We start from the raw sequence: 20,367 nt of genomic DNA, 5'->3' as shown, positions 1-20,367 counted from the left end.
AAAACATTTCCCCCCCAAAATTCCAGAAATCCCTTTCTAGTGTACTGTGACTGCAGGAGCCACAGGCATATCTGTTTTAAGCCACTGGGTTAAGAAGATACAAAACAGCAGTTTAGCAAAGAAGGCAGAGGATGCACTGAAACTAGACAGCCTTTCAATCCATTTTTTCCAAATGTCTACCAGGCTCTCTTTGGGACCAATGACAAAAATGTGCTGTAGCACTTCAATAAATAAAACTTTACTCTTCCCTAGTTTCTGATAGATCAGTGAGAAGAATCTTATCATGTATTCGTCCATTTCCAGTGTCACTCTCTTGTATCCCATTGTTAGTGTACCTCTATTCAATTTCTCCATTAAAGCACAAAGCAGATATATGCAGGTTTTTCAGTGCTTTTGTTACATAAGCTTTTTCTAAGATACCCACTGAATAGACAATATCTGCTTCTACTACTGACTACTTCCAAATCTGCCAGAGTACTTAATTTATCAACAGAAGTCATTCTTCTTGCATATTCTGCACCGTGAGAAACAAAATGTTTGTTTGGTAATTGGTTTCAAGGTCAACACAGTACATCAGGATCATAATGTCTGTAGAACACTCCAGTTTTCTTTAAGAAACATGTTACTGATTATCGGTCACATTAGTGATTATTACTTTGTAGCATTCTACAAATCAAGCTCATACCTCCCAGTATTATGCCTTGACATACCTTGCAGTTTTTGCTCCTTCTGCTTAGCTTGGGACTGAAAATCCTGGCCTTCTGCTCCGGCAACTGAGGGAATGAGCTCTTTATGAAGATGTAATGACCAGATGGCCCTTGCAAGGTATGATCAGCAGCTGGTCCAGGGCCAGATTTCAGGATGCTGCCAGTTCTTAGATTCCAATCAAAGTCATCATTCTGATCCTGCTCCCAGGCACAAAGATCAAATTCAAAATCACAGTACCCCATGGATGTACCTGAGAAAAATAAAATATACTGTGTAAAAATATGGCTAGATCCAAAGAACCAGCTTATAACCATATAGACAAACAAGTGATTTATCTACATCCTCACAAAGAAAAAAACATGGACTTGTTTTATTAATGAGTCTTTTTAATAGACAAGTGGTTGGTATACTATCATAAAAAGACGGCTGATAATTAGATAATTTTAAAAGGATTTCTGATTACCAAACAGCCTCTGTCCTTTAATTCTAGCTTATTTTCTCTAACCATTTGCTCTCAGTAAGAATTAACACACACATTTTAATGGGCAATATGCAAATCGAGATGCTTATAACTGAACATTATTTTATGTCTATACATAAAGCTGTCAAAGTCTGATTATATTTATATGTATAAAATGCATGTTTGATACGTCCTGTACAGTTGTTTCACAAGTTTCAAGTACTTAGATTTTTGTAAAGTGCTAAATTGATCAACATTTTAAGTCAGATATTCTTATAAATTTATGTTGACAGAATTACAATATTCTAAGAGTTTTAGCTAGATTTTCTTATAATTTGCTAATAATTACAAACCTGAACCAAAGTTCACTAAAGTTAATGACCGTTTTTGTATTTACTTCAGTAGGGTTTGGATTAAGCCTCAAATAATTCTTCTTGTTGTTGCTGGAAAGAACGTATTTTGAAGCTAAATTCTTAAATCAGGATGGGTCATTTGGTTTGACAAAAGAACTCCCAAAAGCCTTCTCTTAAAGTACAAACAGAACCTGAGCCTTTTCAGAGGTCTGATAAAGTTCAACATCTAAAAGGTAGCTGTATTTAAGTGCCACCTGTTTAGAAATCTCAGGAGAGAGGCCAACAATTCTTCAAGCCCTAGAGACGGGCTTGACCCAAAACAACACGGCCAAACACTCCCAAAATTTCTCTACTGGAAATGTAACTGTCTGTGAAAAAGAAGCAAGGAAAATTCAAAAATTATCAATGAAAATTCAAGCAAAATGTGTTTATTTTCCTGACAATTTTTGTTTGTGAATATAGTGTAGACTTGAATAATAACTAAAAAGTCTATGTTGTGCTAAAAGGATTAGCACATAGTCATACAAAACATAATAATAACTTTGAGTTATGAGTAACTGGCCAACAAAATTCATAAGGCTACTGCAGCCACTATGTCTGTCCCTGTTCATTTCATTGAGTTTTAAGACTCCCACACTTGCTAAATCCATCTCTCTTTAGTAAAGCACTTATGTACATGCTCAAGCTCCTTTCATATAGAAGCATGTTTTTCTGAATCAGGACCTGAAACTATACTGATATTTAATATACCAACTAATGCTACACATATTATATGTAAAATTCCCTTTGCAAGTACCTCTATGTTGAACTGTGAACCAAGAGATATAAAGACAAAGCCAACCTGTTGCTTCTGGAGTAATGGAACAGGGCTAGTGAATTAGCTAGTTAATCAGTTTGACAACAGTTGAATAATTAAGAAATAAACTATTTTATATTAGGAATGTTATGCATGTGATCAAAATTATATTGGCCATACATGACCTACATGAAACACCTGTATCAAAAGAGGTGCAAATAATAGAGCAAAAGCTAACCTATTTCTAAGCTAATGTCCCTTTCTAGTCTGAGAATTTCTGAAAAATTACAATTTCAATCTTACAACTGGGGAAATGAAAACTTAATTCTGAAGTATATTGTTAGCTGGCAAAAGTAACGAGCAAGATGCTTTGGAGAATTTCAGTTGGCAAACTGATGCTCTATGATTGTTTTGCCAGCATTTCAATGTAAATTAAAGCTTTGGGGCCTTTATTATATATATAGGTATTATATATATAATAAAGGCCCCAAAGCATATATATATAATGAAGCAATTTGAAATGGGTCATTCTTCCAGTAAAAATGGGAGTAGAAACCTAAAAACTCAGATTACAGTTGAACTGCTTAGTGATACTGCCATATTCCTTTTCACAAAACTACTTTACTTATGAGCAATAAGTCTCTCTTTATCAGACAAGATGTGCAGATCTTCTGTTCCCAAAACTGCACCCTTACCCAGGAAACTTATAGCCAAGGTTCCACCTGCTTCCTGGGGCTCTCCACCCACATGTTTCATGTTGGGAGGGTGGTACCAGGTTCTAAGCCCTGCTTTCCTCCCCAGCCTCTGAACTAAGATGTGGGGAGGCTTCACAGGGGTGGGGGTTTTATTTCCCTCCTGGACATAGAGCCAGGTGCAATCTGGGCCCTAACAATTCATTTACTAAATTGACAGAAGTATTGTTTTCTTAGGGTGAAATTCATTCCTACAAACACAGTGGGACACCAAGTTACCAAGATTTGGTAGGGAATTCACTGTGGGAGAGAACAGAAATGGAATTCATTTCACTCAACTCCAAAGGCAGGTCAGAGGGTGGCTGTGCAGCCCCTCCAGTGGCACTTGTCCAGCCTCTGGGCTCAGAAAAACACTGCTGCCCTTCTGAGTCTCTTTCAGAAGGATATGCATACAGTAAACATGTATCCTGCTTTTAGCCCACTTCCAGTAGGCACTTCCACATCAGCTTATTCAGAGCTGGTTCAGAGATCCCCTCTGGTGCACAGTAAGCCTCAGTGTACAATAAAGATGCCTGCAGTTTCCTAACACTGTTGTAATAATGCTGCAATATATTCTGCTGTGATGACACCATTCTGTGGTTACTATACTCCTGTGTAATTACACTAACAAAGCAGTACTAATGATACACTCCAACATATTACAATATTTGAAGAATAGCTGTGACAAATTTAATCAGCTATAGAATGACCAGCGCTTATCATATTAGATGCCTGCTAAAAGCTGTGCCCTGATCATTCTTTCAGCAGCAATCTGCAGGGATAAATCCCAGGTATTTGAAAGAGCTGACTGTCCCCAGAGTAGCCTTACTCTGCCCGCTAACACTTGTAGTACCTAATCTGCTTTCCAGCACAAATATCCAAAGTTAAAAATCCATCCTCTGGAAAGTGTTGTAAACAAAAACTCCCTTTATGATAAGACACACCTCTGTACAAAAGTAAATCCTTTATCCACAAGACGGGTTCACATACTGAACAACATACTAGCAATAGTGTCTCAGAAGCATCATCCTTTAGAGCACTGTTACATTAACTGTCTTTGTGGGTATTGCCTTGCAATATTGCTCTGTTAATGTTTTGGGTCATCATGGATTTTGCAGAGATTATGGGCCAGATTCCCCCAGTCTGGAGCAGAAAGGTGTAAAATCACAAATTTCTGAAGCAGTCTGGCTCTCTGCATTCAGGGGAGGCAGTGGTATCTAGAGTTATGGCCAGGGATCCATAAAAGCCCATCACTGAAAGCTACTAAACAGATGTGCTGAATCAGCATACCCTTCAGGCTTCCTGCCCCCACTCCCATCCTTGGTGAGCACCACCAATTTCTGGTTTTCTACACTTGAACCCTGCAGACTTTCCTCCTCTAAGGACTCCACAGAAGCCAGCACAGACCTAAGACTTCTGGGGCAGTCTTTTTCAAACAGTCATTTGCAGCTTAGCATTTGGTGAAGGGATCCTTCTCTGGTGGCTCCACAGAATGAACAATTGTAACAAACAGTCGCGGGTGGGAGCAGGAGGGCGGTATCCTTTAATGGCTCTCTGTTATGAGGCAGACTACAGAATGAAAAAAAATGGAAACAGTACTTTTCTGGGGTAAATTAGGATAGACTTTACCACGACATAAAACTGGAAAAAAGCTCACAGTTGAAGAAAGGTCATCCTTAGGTCAAGCCTGGATTATGACATGAAAAGAAAACCCTTGTTATTGTCCATGAGAAGGTTTGAATAGGATATACATACCATAAAACTAAGTATTGTAGTGGTAATGGGCACCAACATCTTTTGTAACCATAAATATTTACAGAAAAAGCAATATCAAAGTCAAATATCTGGATTGCTTTTCTTTTTACTTAAGTTTATGTTTCATATTTATGAGAATTTTCTTCTGCCAAGCCACATCAACAGCCAATCCAAAACCATCAGTCCCAAGTATTACTGACAGAATGACCACCTAAATCTGGTTTACACAGAACAAGAGTTTCACCATGAACTGAGAGATGCGAAATCTTGAGGATAAATTGCAGAGTGCATAAGCATGTACTAATCTGATACTTCTGGTGATCCGAAAGAATGAGTCAAAATGAGTTTTGTGATCTCAGCATATAGCCTAGTGGATACTTTTCTTCAGCACAAAACCACTAATCTACCATGCTTGGCAGTCTCCATTGTGAGTCGAAACTGGGATTGCACAGGAAATCATGTTAACATTCACGGAGACAAGTTTGTCGGGAAGACTGTATAGCATCTGTCTACCTTATATCCCTCATGTGTAGGCTCAAACCCAAGCTATAAAGGCCCCACTTTCACTGCTATCAAATTCACTGCCAATTTTTTTCCCCATACAAAAACCTATTAGACTGTAAATTTGAGCAGTCAGCAATATTAGGGTTTGATTTATATTTCTGTCTCTAGAATGGAAATGGAGTCAACCAAATACATAACTTATTTTGCACCGTTTAAATGAGTACACAGAATTAGAAATATAGGTACATCTTTTCTGTTCTTTTCTTTTGGGAAATTTGCCTTGAAAAAACAGACTAATCTTTATTTGTTATCATCATCCAAGGTAAGATAAAGACTCAGGACACAAGCCACAACTTTTATATGCCATTTCAACTGATTTTTCACCGTATTCACAAAGGTGAATGCTTTCTTCAATAAATGTTTTTAGACATTTTCTCATCCTGTTTGTGCAGTACTGATTAACCTGTAGCTGGTAAGCTTATGTCTTTGATCTGGTAACCAAATTTTAAAATATAAGAAGGGACTATTAAAAGTTATGGAGTCACAGAAATTTATTGAGAGCAGAAGCGAGCTGATCAACTATTTATTGCACGCTGAAGATTAGATTTGACTACATGGTCCTTCAGTTAGTTCAAAGGAAAATTAAACTATGATGCACACATCTGCTGTTCACTTTAGTGACCAAGATTTTAACGAGTGAGGTGGCTGCAGTTTATGTATTTTTAAAAGCATTTTTTAAAGATGATTTCATGAAAAACAACTGAAGTCTCCAGATTCTAGCTCCAGTCTCTAAGAATTTCATCTGTTAACATTCAGTGCTGTGAAGAGAAGAGGATGTGAAAAGGAGGCTTGGAGCCACTGTTACCAGAGCAAGTCACATTAGAATATGTCACAGAAATAATGTCCTCAGGGGAGAGGGGAACACACAGGAGACATTTCTGTCCATTGTTCTCTTGTTGGCAAATTATAGCTAGCTGTTCTCTAATTTTTGCATTGAAAAAGTATCAGAAAATGGAAGGAAAAACTAGTACGCTCTAGCACCTATTAAATTCAAGAAAAAAACCACTAAGAAAAAACAAAACACCATATACATTGTTCAGGCAACATATATGTTGCAAAGTACAATGACAAGGAAATGTAAAGCTAAGTTAAGTTGACCATTTTGCCAAGTCTGTGTTTTATGGTGATACTATGGGTCAGACTCTGAGACTCTTATTGAATGTCTCTTGGAATAAGGTGTTACTAAACCAATGGAATGGGATCATAAGCTTGCTCTACATATTTAACAGTTGCATGGAATTGGGCCATATGTCTAATGAACACTGCTATAGAAACTTTAGGGCTGATTCTGGCCCTGCTCTCTCAATTTGCGCCATTCCTGTGTTTACATCCAGTGACTTTATTGGAATTCCTTCTTTTTAGAGTAAATTAGGAACGTTCCATCCAAGTGTCTCGGATCTGTTTGTTTTGATAGACAATGTGCTTTCCACAAAAGAAATTTTCTGCGGGAATATTTCAATTTTGCCAAAATGTTTCAACTTTTCTGTCAGGAAAATCAAACCAAATACTTAGTTTCAGGTTGGGCCAACCAAAGTCTAACCATTTAACTTTTTCAAACTGAATTGAAGTGTCTGGTTTTGGATCAGTTCAGCATTAACCTGGGTCTGCCTGCGGTGCCCTGGTGCCTCATGGGAGTTGTAGCTTAGGTGCCTCATGTCCCCACTCTCCTCTATGGAATGGGCTCCCCAGCTGGATCACTTTTCCCATGATGAACCACTGTTTCCCATCTGGCTGAACTACCATCGTGCATCATGGGAAATGCAGTCTCACAGGGGAGCCTGACCAACTCAAAGAATGAGGACATGAGGCACTGAACTATAACCACCAGGAGGCACTGCAGCAGTTCAATGGTAATTAAGCTGTAACAAAATGCTTTGATTTGGTTCAACAAATTAAATAAAACATTTCAATTTGGGAATGTTGAAACATTTAATTTCAATTGAAAATACTGAAATTAAGTGACATTTGCAAACCAAAATATTGTTTGTTCTGAAACAAGTATTTTAGAACTTTCCGTTCTACAAAAAATATTGATATTTTGACTTATCTGAATTCAGAATGAAAACAAATGTGGAACTTAGAATTTTCCACGAGATTGAAAATTTTAATTTCTATCTACTCTACTCCTGGTTTACAGCTGTGTGAAATCAGAATCAGTCCCAGTATGTCTACACTGATATCACCATTCATGGAAACCAAGGAAAATGTTTGTCAGTGCAGAAACCAGAAACAGTGGGTCAAATCCTCAGCTGATATAAATCTGCACAGCTCAAATGATTTTAAATGGCATTACACTGATTTCCTCTAACTGAGAAACTGACCTGATGTTTACTGAATGATCCCTTCTTTGTCATAATCTAATTTTTGATGAGCTGTGTTCATAACATTTACAGAAACAACTAGTTGTAGTGTACCAAACAATGCAGATTTGCCTGAATGAGAATTTACCAAGATTTTATTGACAAAAGAGGCTGCCAGCAATACTGAAATAGAGTATAGTGTGATCCAATCCTCTAGAGAAGTACACTTTTGATATGAAGTGCTGTTTTTGAATTCTAGACTGAAGACACTGTTTGTTGATTTCTGCTGCAAAACTAAAGTTGTCTGGTATTCATGAAAGAGCTAAGAGACTTGGCAATTCCTGAAACATCAAAGTAAGCAAGGTTCCTAAGATCCCAGATGTATTTTGCTTGACATGTTTTTTGCTTTTATTTTTTCATGTGGAAATCAATTATTTGGTTCTGTTTGTTTTAAAAGGCAGAGTGGTTCTCTCAATTAATTTAAGTTGGGAAAAATTCGTGAGCAGCAAATTTTATTTTGCAAGACATGCTTTCAAATTAAACAGAGAAAAAACCCACCGATCCAAGGAATATACTTACATTATTAACCTCAATTAGTTGATGAACTGCCAATAGCGTTGCTGCATTGACAATTCACAGCAGGCACAGTTACTTCTGATAATTAGAGTAAGGAACTACCATACTTACTGCAAATGCTAGGGTTCTCATCTGAGTTATCAGCGCAGTCATTCACAAAATCACACAGATTATCCTTTGGGATGCAATACTTATTGGCACATGTGAATTCTTCAGAAGTGCAGGGTCTGTCTGGGATCAGCAAAGGGGAACAACCTTCAAAGGAAATATCATCCACTGCCACATCTCCCACATAACTGACACCACGTTTTGCCCTGAAAATAATCTAACAAAGAGAAATTTCAGTGAAATATTGAGGGGAAAGTATAAAAGCTTGAAACAGGCCATGTGTGGTACACAAAACATGATGTATCTATGCTTCCTGCAAGTTGCGCAAGTCTTCTAAATGTTTAGTTCTAGATATTGCTCTCAGTTCTTACTGATGTAAATATAAGCTGCATAAACATGAATCAGTGCTGGTTTATGCCTCAAAGGTTGATGTTGTAGCTATTGGAGGAGCCACAATCCTACAATAACAAAGGGCAAAAAAGAAAAATACTTTAAGTGTACAGTTAGAAAGCAAGGGGCCGATCCTGTTCCCCTTGAAATCAGTTGCAAACTTCTCAGTGACTTCAATTGTGTTGAAGGTTTTTTTTTTTTTGTATTCTGAAGAGTGTAAAATCAGATGTTTTAGACAGATCTTTAAATAAACATATGAATAAGAATCAGTCACAACCCAAATGCTTAGGTTTACCATTTATATGGTATGGTGCTATATCTGCAAAAGTGCTGCACAGATATTAATTAACATCACTTGGGACAAAATCCTTCCATGAGTACAGAAGACCCTTCTGGAGTGGAATCAGCACAGTTCTGCTACACAAGGGAAAGACAGGGATGGGACTGGGTAGAATGACCCTCTTCCCCTTCCTTTTTTCCCATCCTTTCGCTCTCCCCACTATTCTGCACAAACCTGATTGGCTGAGGAGTTCAACTCCAAAACGAGGTCATAGGATGAAGTATGGACCACCAGGGAGAGTTTGAGCTAATGACCAGATGGGGGACAAACCCAGGAAGATTTGGAGAGACAACAAAGAAAGAGCAGTGCTTGCAGTGGCAGAAGCACTGAGCGGAGGCAGAGACACCAGAGTGCACGGGTGCGGAGTCTGAACTTGGAGGTGCTTGGAGGAAAGCCTGCTGCTGCTGCTGCTGCACTGATGCTTGCAAAAAGGGGAATCCTACAGATACACAGCCTGGAGCGGACAGGACAGCTGAGACCACAAAGCAAGACCGGTCTGTTTGAACTCACAGAGCACACCAGCATCAGAGTACTCAGATAGGTTGGACGGACCCAACGGGCGTGGCGGGGCAGAGGGTTGCACTGACATGGAGCAAAGAGTCTGTGTGTGCCTACCCAGGTGTAGGAGGGTTTATGTACTGTGTATTAATATGCAGCAGGATTAAAACAAAAGGAAGTATTTCTTCACACAACGCACAGTCAACCTGTGGAACTCTTTGCCAGAGGATGTTGTAAAGTCCAGGACTATAACAGGGTTCAAAAAAGAACTAGATAAATTCATGGAGGATAGGTCCATCAATGGCTATTAGCCAGGATGGGCAGGGATGGTGTCCCTAGCCTCTGTTTGCCAGAAGCTGGGAATGGAGAACATGGGATGGATCACATGATGATTACCTGTTCTGTTCATTACCCCTGAAGCATCTGGCATTGGCCACAGTTGGAAGACAGGATATGGGGCTGGATGGGCAATTGCTCTCACCCGGTATGGCTGTTCTTATGCTTTTATTGTGTATCAAGAGGAAGGGAGTCTGTAAACCCCTGCTAGAATTCCGACCCAAGTCTACTCCTGGCTTTACCTTGGTTAGATAAAACTGTAGTTCTCTTGTTAAGCATGGTGCTTGTTCCAGGGGTTAATACTGACCCTCAAGAAGAGAGTGTTGGTGTTTGTGCAGAGGTGTGTGGCTGGGAGTGGGGACCCCTTACCTAATCCTGATAACTCCCACCTGACAAATGGGCCCAGACCCTTCTGTCCATGTACCTCCCAAACCCTTCTGCCTGTCCCATCTCTTCCCACCTCACAGCTCCTCATCCTACTCTCCACCCCTCTGAGCTCCACATCCAAATCCAACCTTTCCAACCCTGCCCTTCCTTTCTCCCCTCCCTACTACTCTGTGAAAACCTGATTGGCTGGTGGGGAGGTGCCACTCCAAAACAAGGACACCCTGGGAGGGTTTGAGCCAATGAACAGATGGGGGTGTGGGACAAGCCCAGGAAGGTTTGGACAGAGAACAAAGAAAGAGCTGAAGAGCAGCAGTGCTGAGCTGGGGAAGAGAGACAGATGCATAGACTGGAGCTAAAAAGGCACCTGAGACCACACAGCAGAACCCACCAGCTTGAGCTCACAACCCAGGCCAGTATCAGAACGCATGGATATGTTGGAGTGACCCAAGGGGGATGGGCATTGCTGTGGGGCACAGAGGTCAGTGGGTGTAGCACTAGGAGTTGGGGGTGGGAATGTGTTGTATGCTGTATTAGGGCAAGGGTGTCTGTATAACACCTGCCAGAGATCCTATGATGAGTCTACTTCTGGCTTTGTCTGGTTTAGCTAAAATTGTTGTTCAATTGTTAAGTGTGGTGCTTGACACTGACCCGTAGGAGGAAGGGTGGGTGTGTGTTTGTGTGGAGACACAGGGGTGGGACCTAGAACCCTATCCCCAACCCTGGCAGTGCCCCACCTGACAAAGAATTTGGGGAAGCTGTCACACAAGTGAGGTTCAGGCTAGGAAAAGTTCTGCAGGTATGTGGATCCTTCCACCTTAGAAAGGGTATGCTGGGGGTTATCGTGCCATTAGGGCCTCCACTCAGTAGGCTGGAGTAGCAGCGACGGAGATGTTCCAGGGGCTGGGTTACCTCTCTTCCCTCCCTCATAGATTTCACTAGTGTCCTGCTGAGATACTTGGTCTGGGGACCTGGGAGAGGATTTTCTTCTTAATATTCAGAAGACCAACGTGAATTGAAGAGCTACAAAGTGTGTAGGGTGAAAATGGGAATGATTAAGCTAAAATGTAATCTAGAATTGACTTAATGGGGGACATATGAAATAGAAGCACAAACCTGAAAATCAGAGCGAATTCCTAAGAACACTTCTGCTCTGTTCCACTGAGCACCTTGGTAGCCACTTTGAACCCAAAGGACAGACGTTACATCACCAATTTTACTGAGTACCTGGAAGAGAAATTGTGAATTCCAGGTCACATCAAATCTTTCTCAACTCATTAATATAAATATAGTCATTTCAGTCAGATTTTGCCCTTAAATTAACCCCTATCCCACACTCTAAAACAATCAGTGGAAAATAATCATGATTGTGATCTACTAGTATGTAAGCCTGATGCTACAGGTTCTGAGCAGGTCCTGTGTGCACGCTGAGTTCAGTGCTTTTTGTTGCCATTGACTTGAATAGGAGTGGAGAGCACCCAGCCCCAAACAAGAGATGCTCAGCAGCCAATAAGTTCAGGAACCATGAATGCAATAAAGAAAATAATCTTAATGGCAAGAGTAATAAAAGGTCTACGAGTTCATATGGGAGGACAAGTTTATTTATGGATAAATGGGATGTTTCCTGTGTAGTTGGGACACCAAAACACTCCTAGAACTACAATGGAATAATCTAATAGACGTATTTCAGAGTGGTAGCCGTGTTAGTCTGTATCAGCAAAAATAACGAGGAGTCCTTGTGGCACCTTAGAGACTAACAAATTTATCTGGGCATAAGCTTTCGTGGCGTATGCCCAAATAAATTAGTTGGTCTCTAAGGTGCCACAAGGACTCCTCTTTATTTTTGCTGATACAGACTAACACGGCTACCACTCTGAAATACGTCTATTAGATTATTCCATTGTAGTTCTAGGAGTGTTTTGGTGTCCCAACTACACAGGGAACATCCCATTTATCCATAAATAAACTTGTCCTCTCAGTCCAAAGAACTTGATCTGTTTGGACAATGGCAGGTGCACAAAATATCCTCCTAATGTCTTGCCTCAGTGAATAGTCACTGAATTGGGGAGACACTTCTCCATATGAGCCAGCATTCCTAAATGTGCTTCTCTCTGACTTCTTGAGCATCTGAATTGAACTGAGCTGACAATATCAGGTAGATGGAGCGTGTCAAGCTGTCTCTCCAGTCAGTACTGACAAAACTACATCACATCCCCTGTTTCCAGAACTGCCTCTCCTCTCAAGGATTTATCATCTTCCCCTCACAGTGTAATCCTATTTTTGAGATCTAGGATGACCTAGATGTTTTTCACTTTAATGAAAAACTGGCATTTTTGAAAATTTATGTAGTCCCAGAAGTGTACGTGATGCTGTACAACAGGTAAGCTGTGCCAAATGAATAACAGGGTCCTCGCCCTGAAGAACTTTCAGTCTAGAGACACAAGAGGGAAGAGTGCAATACATTAAAACACAAGACAGACACAGTGGTGCATGGTGAGATGCTTCACAGAACACATGGGGTTTCAGAAGTTTGGGTTTTTTTTAAACAGAGAATGGGGATATTATTTTCCAAGCATAAGGAGTGACAAGAAAGGAAAGCGTCTACAGATATCCTCCATCAATAATGGCTTACAGAAATAGGAAAAAATAATGGAGAAAACAGAAATGTACATTATAATACATCTACATGTTTTCATTGTTATCTAATGTGAGAATAACTATGATCTTCTCAAAAAGCACAATTTGACTTGGATGTTTCTTATTTTTTTCTTACATTTGCATATTTTATGACTGATTAAAATCCAAGCATATCTATTTTATTTTTTTTAAATGTGAGAAATTTCTAATCTTTGAAAAGACTCAATCTTAAGAGATATAGAGAGCCCTGGGAAGGAATAGTATGACAGAAGTACTTAATAAATATATACTCAGGTTATACTAGCTCAGAGAGGATGATAGAGCAACAAATTAATATCACATCACCTCAGTGTCAGTTGTTATTATTCTGTGGTTTTATTTGCCTGAATTTTGACAGTGGTTTTAGTGGCATGGTTTAAAATTCACACAACATAACCCATTCATGACTTTTCTCTTTTTCTAACCTTTCCACAAAAGAAAAATATCTCAGTTACAGGTAGAAAGGGCTTAGAAGCCCCATGATTTCCCTTATAATGGCTGAGGACTACAGAACAGAAGACACGAGGCCTACCTCCTTAACAGAGGATTGGGTGGCAGCCCAAGAACCATGGATGGGGAGTTCAAGGAGAAGAAAACTGAGTTTGTTCTTACAGAGATTCCTTCACATAGTAAAACTGTGTGTGTGGAGCGGGGGAAGAGAGGGAGTGCGCATTGGGAAGAAACAGGATTTTCCCCCACCAACAGCAAAAATGTCTGTGGACCTGCCTCGAAACTCTGTTGATCCCCTGGGATCCGTGTGGTTCTTGGGGGATAACTAAGAAGCCAGGGCCAAGGGTCTTATCCTGCACCCACTGATGTCAACTGGAGTGTTGCCAAGGACTTCAATTGGCTTTGGATCAGATTTAATCTTTACAGTGGCCCTGTGCTTCCACAGCTGCAATGCTGTCCACCCCTCTGCATCCTGGCATTCATTCATGGCATAGATGGGAATTCCCCTGCGAAGCGGGTCATACAGAAAAAATAATTCTGCTCCACGCTGCATTTCCTTTTCTATGGGATCAGTAGAGACTGGCTTATGTTCTCTATGGCATTCCCCGCCCCTCCCTCTCCCCACCCAACACACACACCCACTCACTTTCCCTAGTGCATCCAGCTCTCTCCTCTCTCCATGCTATGTAGATCGCTGGATGAATGGGGAGGCAAAGCAGGGTGGTACCACGGACATGTCTGAGCCCCCCTTTTTGTGCAGGAGGTGAGGATCCATGCACTGAGGTTCCCCTCCACATGCTATTCTGGGGGGTACAGTCTCCCCAAACCCTGTCCTACAAGAAGGGCCTGAGATGCCAAGACTGGATCCAAATATGAATGTCCCCAAAATTTGAGAGGTGTTTCGATCTAGGACTTTGGTTCTGGCTCATCTCGGCTCCACTAACTTAAGGGGTCAGGAATGTTAATGCTTCCACTGCTCCCCGTGTGTTCTTCCCTCTGTCTAGGAGAAAAGCAAGATGGAGGATTAGGTAACACAGAATTATGTATATGTGGGTTTGCGTGAATGTTGGATCCTAAACTACATATAGGAAAGTGACAAGGAGAACAAAAAGTGAGCCAGTGGAAAGAGAGGTCATAAGGAAAAGGTGGGCTCCAGGCCTCATTGATTCAGATGTACCTCAGAAATCAAAACAAAACTCGCTAGCATGCATTAATAGTGGCTGTGGGCGTAATCCTGCCATATGTTGAAAACTCCTGCCCCATCTAACAAAGTATTTAAATACATACATAACATTAAGAATGTGAATACTACTACTGAGATCAATGTGCCTATTCATATGCTTAAAGTTACACGCATGCTTAAATGTTTTGCTAGATCAGGCCTGGAATATTCAGTACTTTGCAGGATGAAGGCCTATTAGGGGGATATATGACCAGTCTGAATCCTCATTACACTGAGAATGCCTGATTTAAGCTTCCAGCTTGTTTCCCTTATCTGTTTCTTTGTCCTAGTAAGTTACACCTACATCCAGCAGCTAATAACAATAAAGTAGAAAGCTGAAAAAGTTTGGCCATCTTGCTTTGCAGATACAAAATGCAGTTTTTTGGCAATTAAATTATGCAACTGTTTTTATTGTTTTTACTGGATAGATGTGCATATTGTAAGCGGGAGAGTACTTAATTCAGAGTTTGACCACAAGTTTTTAATCTGATACCAGACCTTGGAATATTAGTGAGGAAAGCTTTTCCAATTTATTCCCAAACAAGACACCGGAAAAGAGCTTTTGATTGGTACCAAAACAGTTAAATGAAAGCTCCAGGATTAGTTAGTTCCAATATTTTTGAATCACAGACAGATTCATAATATATTTTTAAGGCCAGAAGGGACCAATATGAGTCTGACCTTCTACTTAACCCAGACCTTGGAATTTCACCTGGTGATTCCTGCATCCATCCCAATAGCTTGTGGCTGAACTAAAGCAAACCTTTTAGAAAGAGAGCCAATTTTGGTTTAAAGACTGTGGGTGATGGAAAATTTACCACATCCCTTGTTTTTAGTGGTGAGTTATCTTCGCTATTAAAAAAGTCTTATTTTAAGTTTGAACATAGCTGATGTCAACTTTCAGCCATCAAATCTTGTAATACCTTTATTTGCTAGAATAATGAGCCCTCTAGTATCAGGTATATTCTCCCTCTGTAAGTAATTATAGCTCATCATCAACTCCCCTTTTAACCTTTCTTTTGAAAAGCTAAATAGGGTGATACATCTCTTACAGCTCCTTACATCTCTCAGAGGCAGGACTGTTTCCAGACCATGAATCATTCAATCTTCCCTTAACTCTGTCCAGTTTTCCAGCATCCTTTTTAAAGTACTTATAGTGTTTGAGTAGTCAGTGGAGCTTTGCCAGTTTACACCAGCTGAGATCTGGCCTTTGTGTATTTTATCCGAAATATTTTTACTATGGATTTTTGAAATGCTGCTGTTGTTCTATTTATAACACCATAAAAATAATTTATACTTGCTGCAATAAAACCTGTCTACAATTGTTTCCCTGTTTTATTCTCTTAGTTCAGGTGAATGGGGCCAATGTGCTGTTAAATGAGTTAGGTATTTGTGTAAACTAAACATAAGTGTTTTCCTTTTTACAGTGGAGTGCAGAATGGGGTACGGGTAAACATTTTTTTATAGTTAACTGCTAGTAAAATCTCAGTTCGGCTTGTTTCAATCAAATTAAGCAACAATACGAATGAAACCTCCAAGGGAAATCACACCGACGAGACAATTAAAACAAACCCCAACTAACAAAAGATAGTTTCATATTGTAACCCTTTGGTCACATCCAAAGATCTCTGATGTTCAGATATCCACTCAATGTATCTTAGTCGCAAAAGAGATTATGCTGTACAAAGCTTTACTTGTACAGAAACTGCATCTATGCTGTAAAAAGTTACCATTTCAGGAGCTTACTCCAGCTAACACTTCCCTCAGTCATACCATATTGTGGGGAGTGAAGTGTGGATAATTGTTCATTATCATTTATCAGCAGTCTACACTTGATGAAACTAAATGATAGGGCATGACTTTCATACAGTAATTTCAGAAAACTCTAATGTCGTTTCCGTACCTGCAGAGAACCCACTGTTGCACCATTCATATGGTTCCAAAATACCAGTTTGCATTTGGGTCCAGTGACCGAAATGACTGGAGTGACAATTTCAGCAGTATGACCAAATTTTCCATTTGAACTGTCTGCATACAGATACCAGCCTTCTTTAGTTGCCCTGTTCAGAGAAGAAGAGTTTATTAAAACAATACATCTATTCATAGTAAAATTCTAGATTTGCAAATGGTAATACTGTTTTGCAATCATCTGAGGATCCACAAGCTCTTTAATTTATAAATATATCAGTAAATCTTACAAAACCCCTGGGAAGACAGGTGTTATTCCCATTTCACAATGAAGTTGAAGCTGAGATTTGGTTACTAAAGTTAGGATCCTAAACAACCTGATTTTCATGATTGATATACATGACTGAGCCATGAGCACCCAGAAGCTTCCATTGACTTCAGTGGAGGCTGCTGAGTGCTCAGCAATTTTGAGCAATTTTGCATCACTTATTTAGGAGACTAAAGAAGGGTTTAGGATCCAACTTTAGGATCCATTTTTAAAAATCTTGCACAAGGTCCTATAGGTCTTAATCTATTGCCGGCCAGGCAGAGTTATCAGTTGACAAAAGCAAATGGGACAAAAGCCCAGTTTTGCCAAAAAAGTGAGGCACAGCCCCCTAGGGGCTCATGGAGGAATGTTTGGCAGGGGGAAAAGGGGGATGGTGTACAGCAACGCCAGGCACCCAGCCTCAGGCTGTCAGCCCCAGCACTGGGCAGTGGGGCTCAGGTGAGAGGCTACACCAGGCAGCTCGGACGAGCGCTGCACGGTGTCCCATTTTCACTTTGGGAAATATGGTCATCCTAGAAATAAGGGAGTGGGTTGGGAGGTTGGTTTCTTGCAGAGATGCTTCTGTAAAATAGCTGAGCCAGAAATAGAAGCCTAACATTCAGGCTCTCCGCTCTAACCATTAGACACCAGTTCCTAAAGGATCTTGTCACTTGCACTCAGAATTTGGTGCATTGTTTTGTTGACGAGTTCCAGCAGCTCAAGGGGAATGAATAGATATTACAAATTCTGCACATTTTTCAGTAATCCAGTTGAGATTCCTTGAAGCCTTGGACTTGAAACTGCTTCTTTAAAGAACATTTTAAAATAATTAATACAAATCTGTTCATTAGTGCTTTAGCCACAGACTTCCTCTCTCTTGTTCTGAGGGGGGAAAATGATAGTTATGCAATTGGAGTCACTTTGAGAGAAGGTATGCAAGTGTATCACTAGAAAACTGTAATAATACTTTATACAGCACCTTTCATTAGATAATATTAAAGTGTTATAACAAATATTAATTAAGCTCCAGAATGCCTCTAAGGTAGATGAGGGATATACATATGATTGCATATCATTGGCAGGTAAAATGATCCATCTCTGGGGTAGAACATCTGGGGTTGCTGAATAGTGCATGCTATAAGAAGTTAGAAACATAGAAATTGTCTTATTAGATCACACCAATGATCACTGTAGCCAGTATCTTGCCTCCATTTGTAGATTTTACGGCGAGGTGCATTATGAGAATCTGGTCTGACCTCCTGCAATGGCACATACCATAGAACTCACCCAGTAATTCCTCCAACAGGCCTATATCTTGTGCTTGAGTAGAGCATATGTTTTAGAAACTCATCCAAATCCCAATTTTAAAAACTTGAAGTGATCCACCACATCCCACATGCTGCTCTAATGGCTCATTTTCTTTACTGTTAAAAGTTTTGCTGAACAGGAAGGTCTAAAGTCCCAGTAATGAAAAATGATGTAATGAATTGCCCGGAGCTTAAGTTTTTCCTAACCCCTGCAATCAATGGCTAACTTATGTCTTTAGACATAGAGTTTCCACCCCTCCTACAGTTTCAGGCTATTTAATTTAAGTGCAGAAGAGGAAGTGAAGGCAAATACCGTATCACTGTGAAGCTGTGGAGAACATTTTGGTAGGACGACACCACCTTCAGTAGCACAATACCCTTACACGCCAACCATAACAGTTCCATGGTTCAGAACTGACAGGGAAAAAAAAGATTACTACCCAGCTATCAGCAGCAATAGTTTTCTAAAGTCACTAGGTGTTCCTTGGAGGTTTCCCATACAAGCTCTGGTCTGGCCCTACCTTGTTTAGCTGGTGAGGTTGCTATGATTACTGTATGAGATGGTATTGCTACAACACCATGTATAGAAACCTCTGTAAATAAAGAGGCGAATAATTCCCCTTATGTCTTTTTGAGTTAGGGGTAAAACATGAAGTAGTTACAGGTCCCATAAAATGAAGGGTTTATCCGGGCAGTGGTATGTCATTTTGCAGATAATCTCTTATGTTAATTGGGGTACATGCAATATGTATGATTCATAAGGGAAAAATGAAGAACAAAACAAAAACACAGCAGCATGTTGGCTGGGTCTACCCAGGCACATAGGCACAGGTGAAATCAAATACTTGCATGAGAGAAGCAGTAATGATCTGAGCTAACATGTCCACCGTCACACATAAAACATTGCTAACCAGTCCCCAGTCTTTAAATATTCCTTTCTTATAACAGAAGGAAAGTGCATGGAAGTTTATAGGTAGACTGTGATGAAGCAGCACAGCAGAGGTTAAAGAAAGCCTTCAGGCTCAGCAAGCCTTGCCCCGTTATACCTGCAGCCAATCTGGGAGTAAGCACCAGCCAAGGAGCCTCCAGCACCTAAAGTAACTGAGTGAGCGAACCCCAGAGACATTGTGGGGCTCACCATCACCACCTGATGGCTGCTCCACATGAAGAAGCCTGGGACTGCAGCAAGATGCTGCCCAAAACCCAAGAGGGAACCCTATGGGAAGCAGGCTTCCCAGGAAATTGGACTAGAGGGGCGATGCCCCAAACTGAACAGACTGGTAGGAAGTAGCCCAGGGCAGCAGATTCTGACTCCCTGCTGGGAGGGGCACTTTCCCTCTTCCCCCCCCCCACCCCGCCCCATTCAGGGGTTGATGTACAGAGAGCCCTGGGCTGGGACCTGGTGGAGAGGGAGGAGCTGGGTCCCCTTATTCCTTTTGTAACAGGTGGCTTCGAGGCTAGGCAGCCTAGTGGTTAGAGTTGCTGGCTCTCAGCCCCCTGCTTGGTTGAGGCAAGCAGGGGGCTGGAAGCCAGCAGCTCTAACCACTAGGCTGCCTGGCCCTCCAAGACACCCATTAAAAATGCCTTCTCAAATAAAACTTTGTATAAGCCACCTATCAGTGAAGCTTTTCATGAAACAAAAGCAGAACACACGATTTTAAAAAGTAGGGGCTGGTATAAATCACATTGTTTCATTGACTTCAAGGAGCTTGAAATCAATGGAGATTTACACTGGCTGATGATCTCACTCTAGTAATTGCAAAGCTATTGTTCCACGATGATGATGTAGATGTTTGCAGGGCAGCTATTTCAGCCATAAGAAATCAGACCAAAGTTTACCCAAGTTTTATCTGAATTAAGGTAAACCAGATCAAAAAGTTAAGAGCAGACCTGGCATTTTTAACAGTTTTCCCCAATAAAGCTGCACACAGGGGAAATGGTAATGTTCTGGAACCTGCATAGTTGCAGATAGCCTCCTGGTTCAAGTGAGTCTAATTGCTGCTCCCATGGCTAGCCTTATTGTGCAAGGCCATTACCTCAGTGACATTCAATCATTCTGAGGTAATTTGGAATTCCTGGTTTTGCTTTGGGTTTCTCCATCAAAATCTTTCCTGGAGGGTCATAAAAGATGTATGAATAAGTTTAAATAGCCTTCTTCATAACAGGAATACCCTCTTCTCAACCATACCTCAAAAACT

The 20,367-nt window shown here is 40.6% G+C and overlaps 1 protein-coding gene across 1 annotated transcript in view; it reads right to left on the bottom strand.

Moving 5' to 3' along the window:
• The window catches only part of MALRD1 (MAM and LDL receptor class A domain containing 1), a 478,214-nt gene that overhangs the window by 224,523 nt on the left and 233,324 nt on the right, over window positions 1-20,367 (bottom strand). Inside the window, exons 22-25 of the mRNA XM_037891563.2 lie at window positions 16,551-16,707; window positions 11,416-11,526; window positions 8,355-8,568; window positions 711-958 (exon numbers count right to left, since the gene is read on the bottom strand). Of these exons, the coding sequence (XP_037747491.1) occupies window positions 711-958; window positions 8,355-8,568; window positions 11,416-11,526; window positions 16,551-16,707 (730 nt within the window). The remainder of the gene's footprint in view (window positions 1-710; window positions 959-8,354; window positions 8,569-11,415; window positions 11,527-16,550; window positions 16,708-20,367) is intronic.

This window comes from Chelonia mydas, chromosome 2, assembly GCF_015237465.2.
Source record: "Chelonia mydas isolate rCheMyd1 chromosome 2, rCheMyd1.pri.v2, whole genome shotgun sequence".
NCBI classification, from domain to species: Eukaryota; Metazoa; Chordata; order Testudines; family Cheloniidae; genus Chelonia; species Chelonia mydas.
Note: the sequence above shows the minus strand (reverse complement) of the source record. Positions and strands in the feature narration are given on the sequence as shown.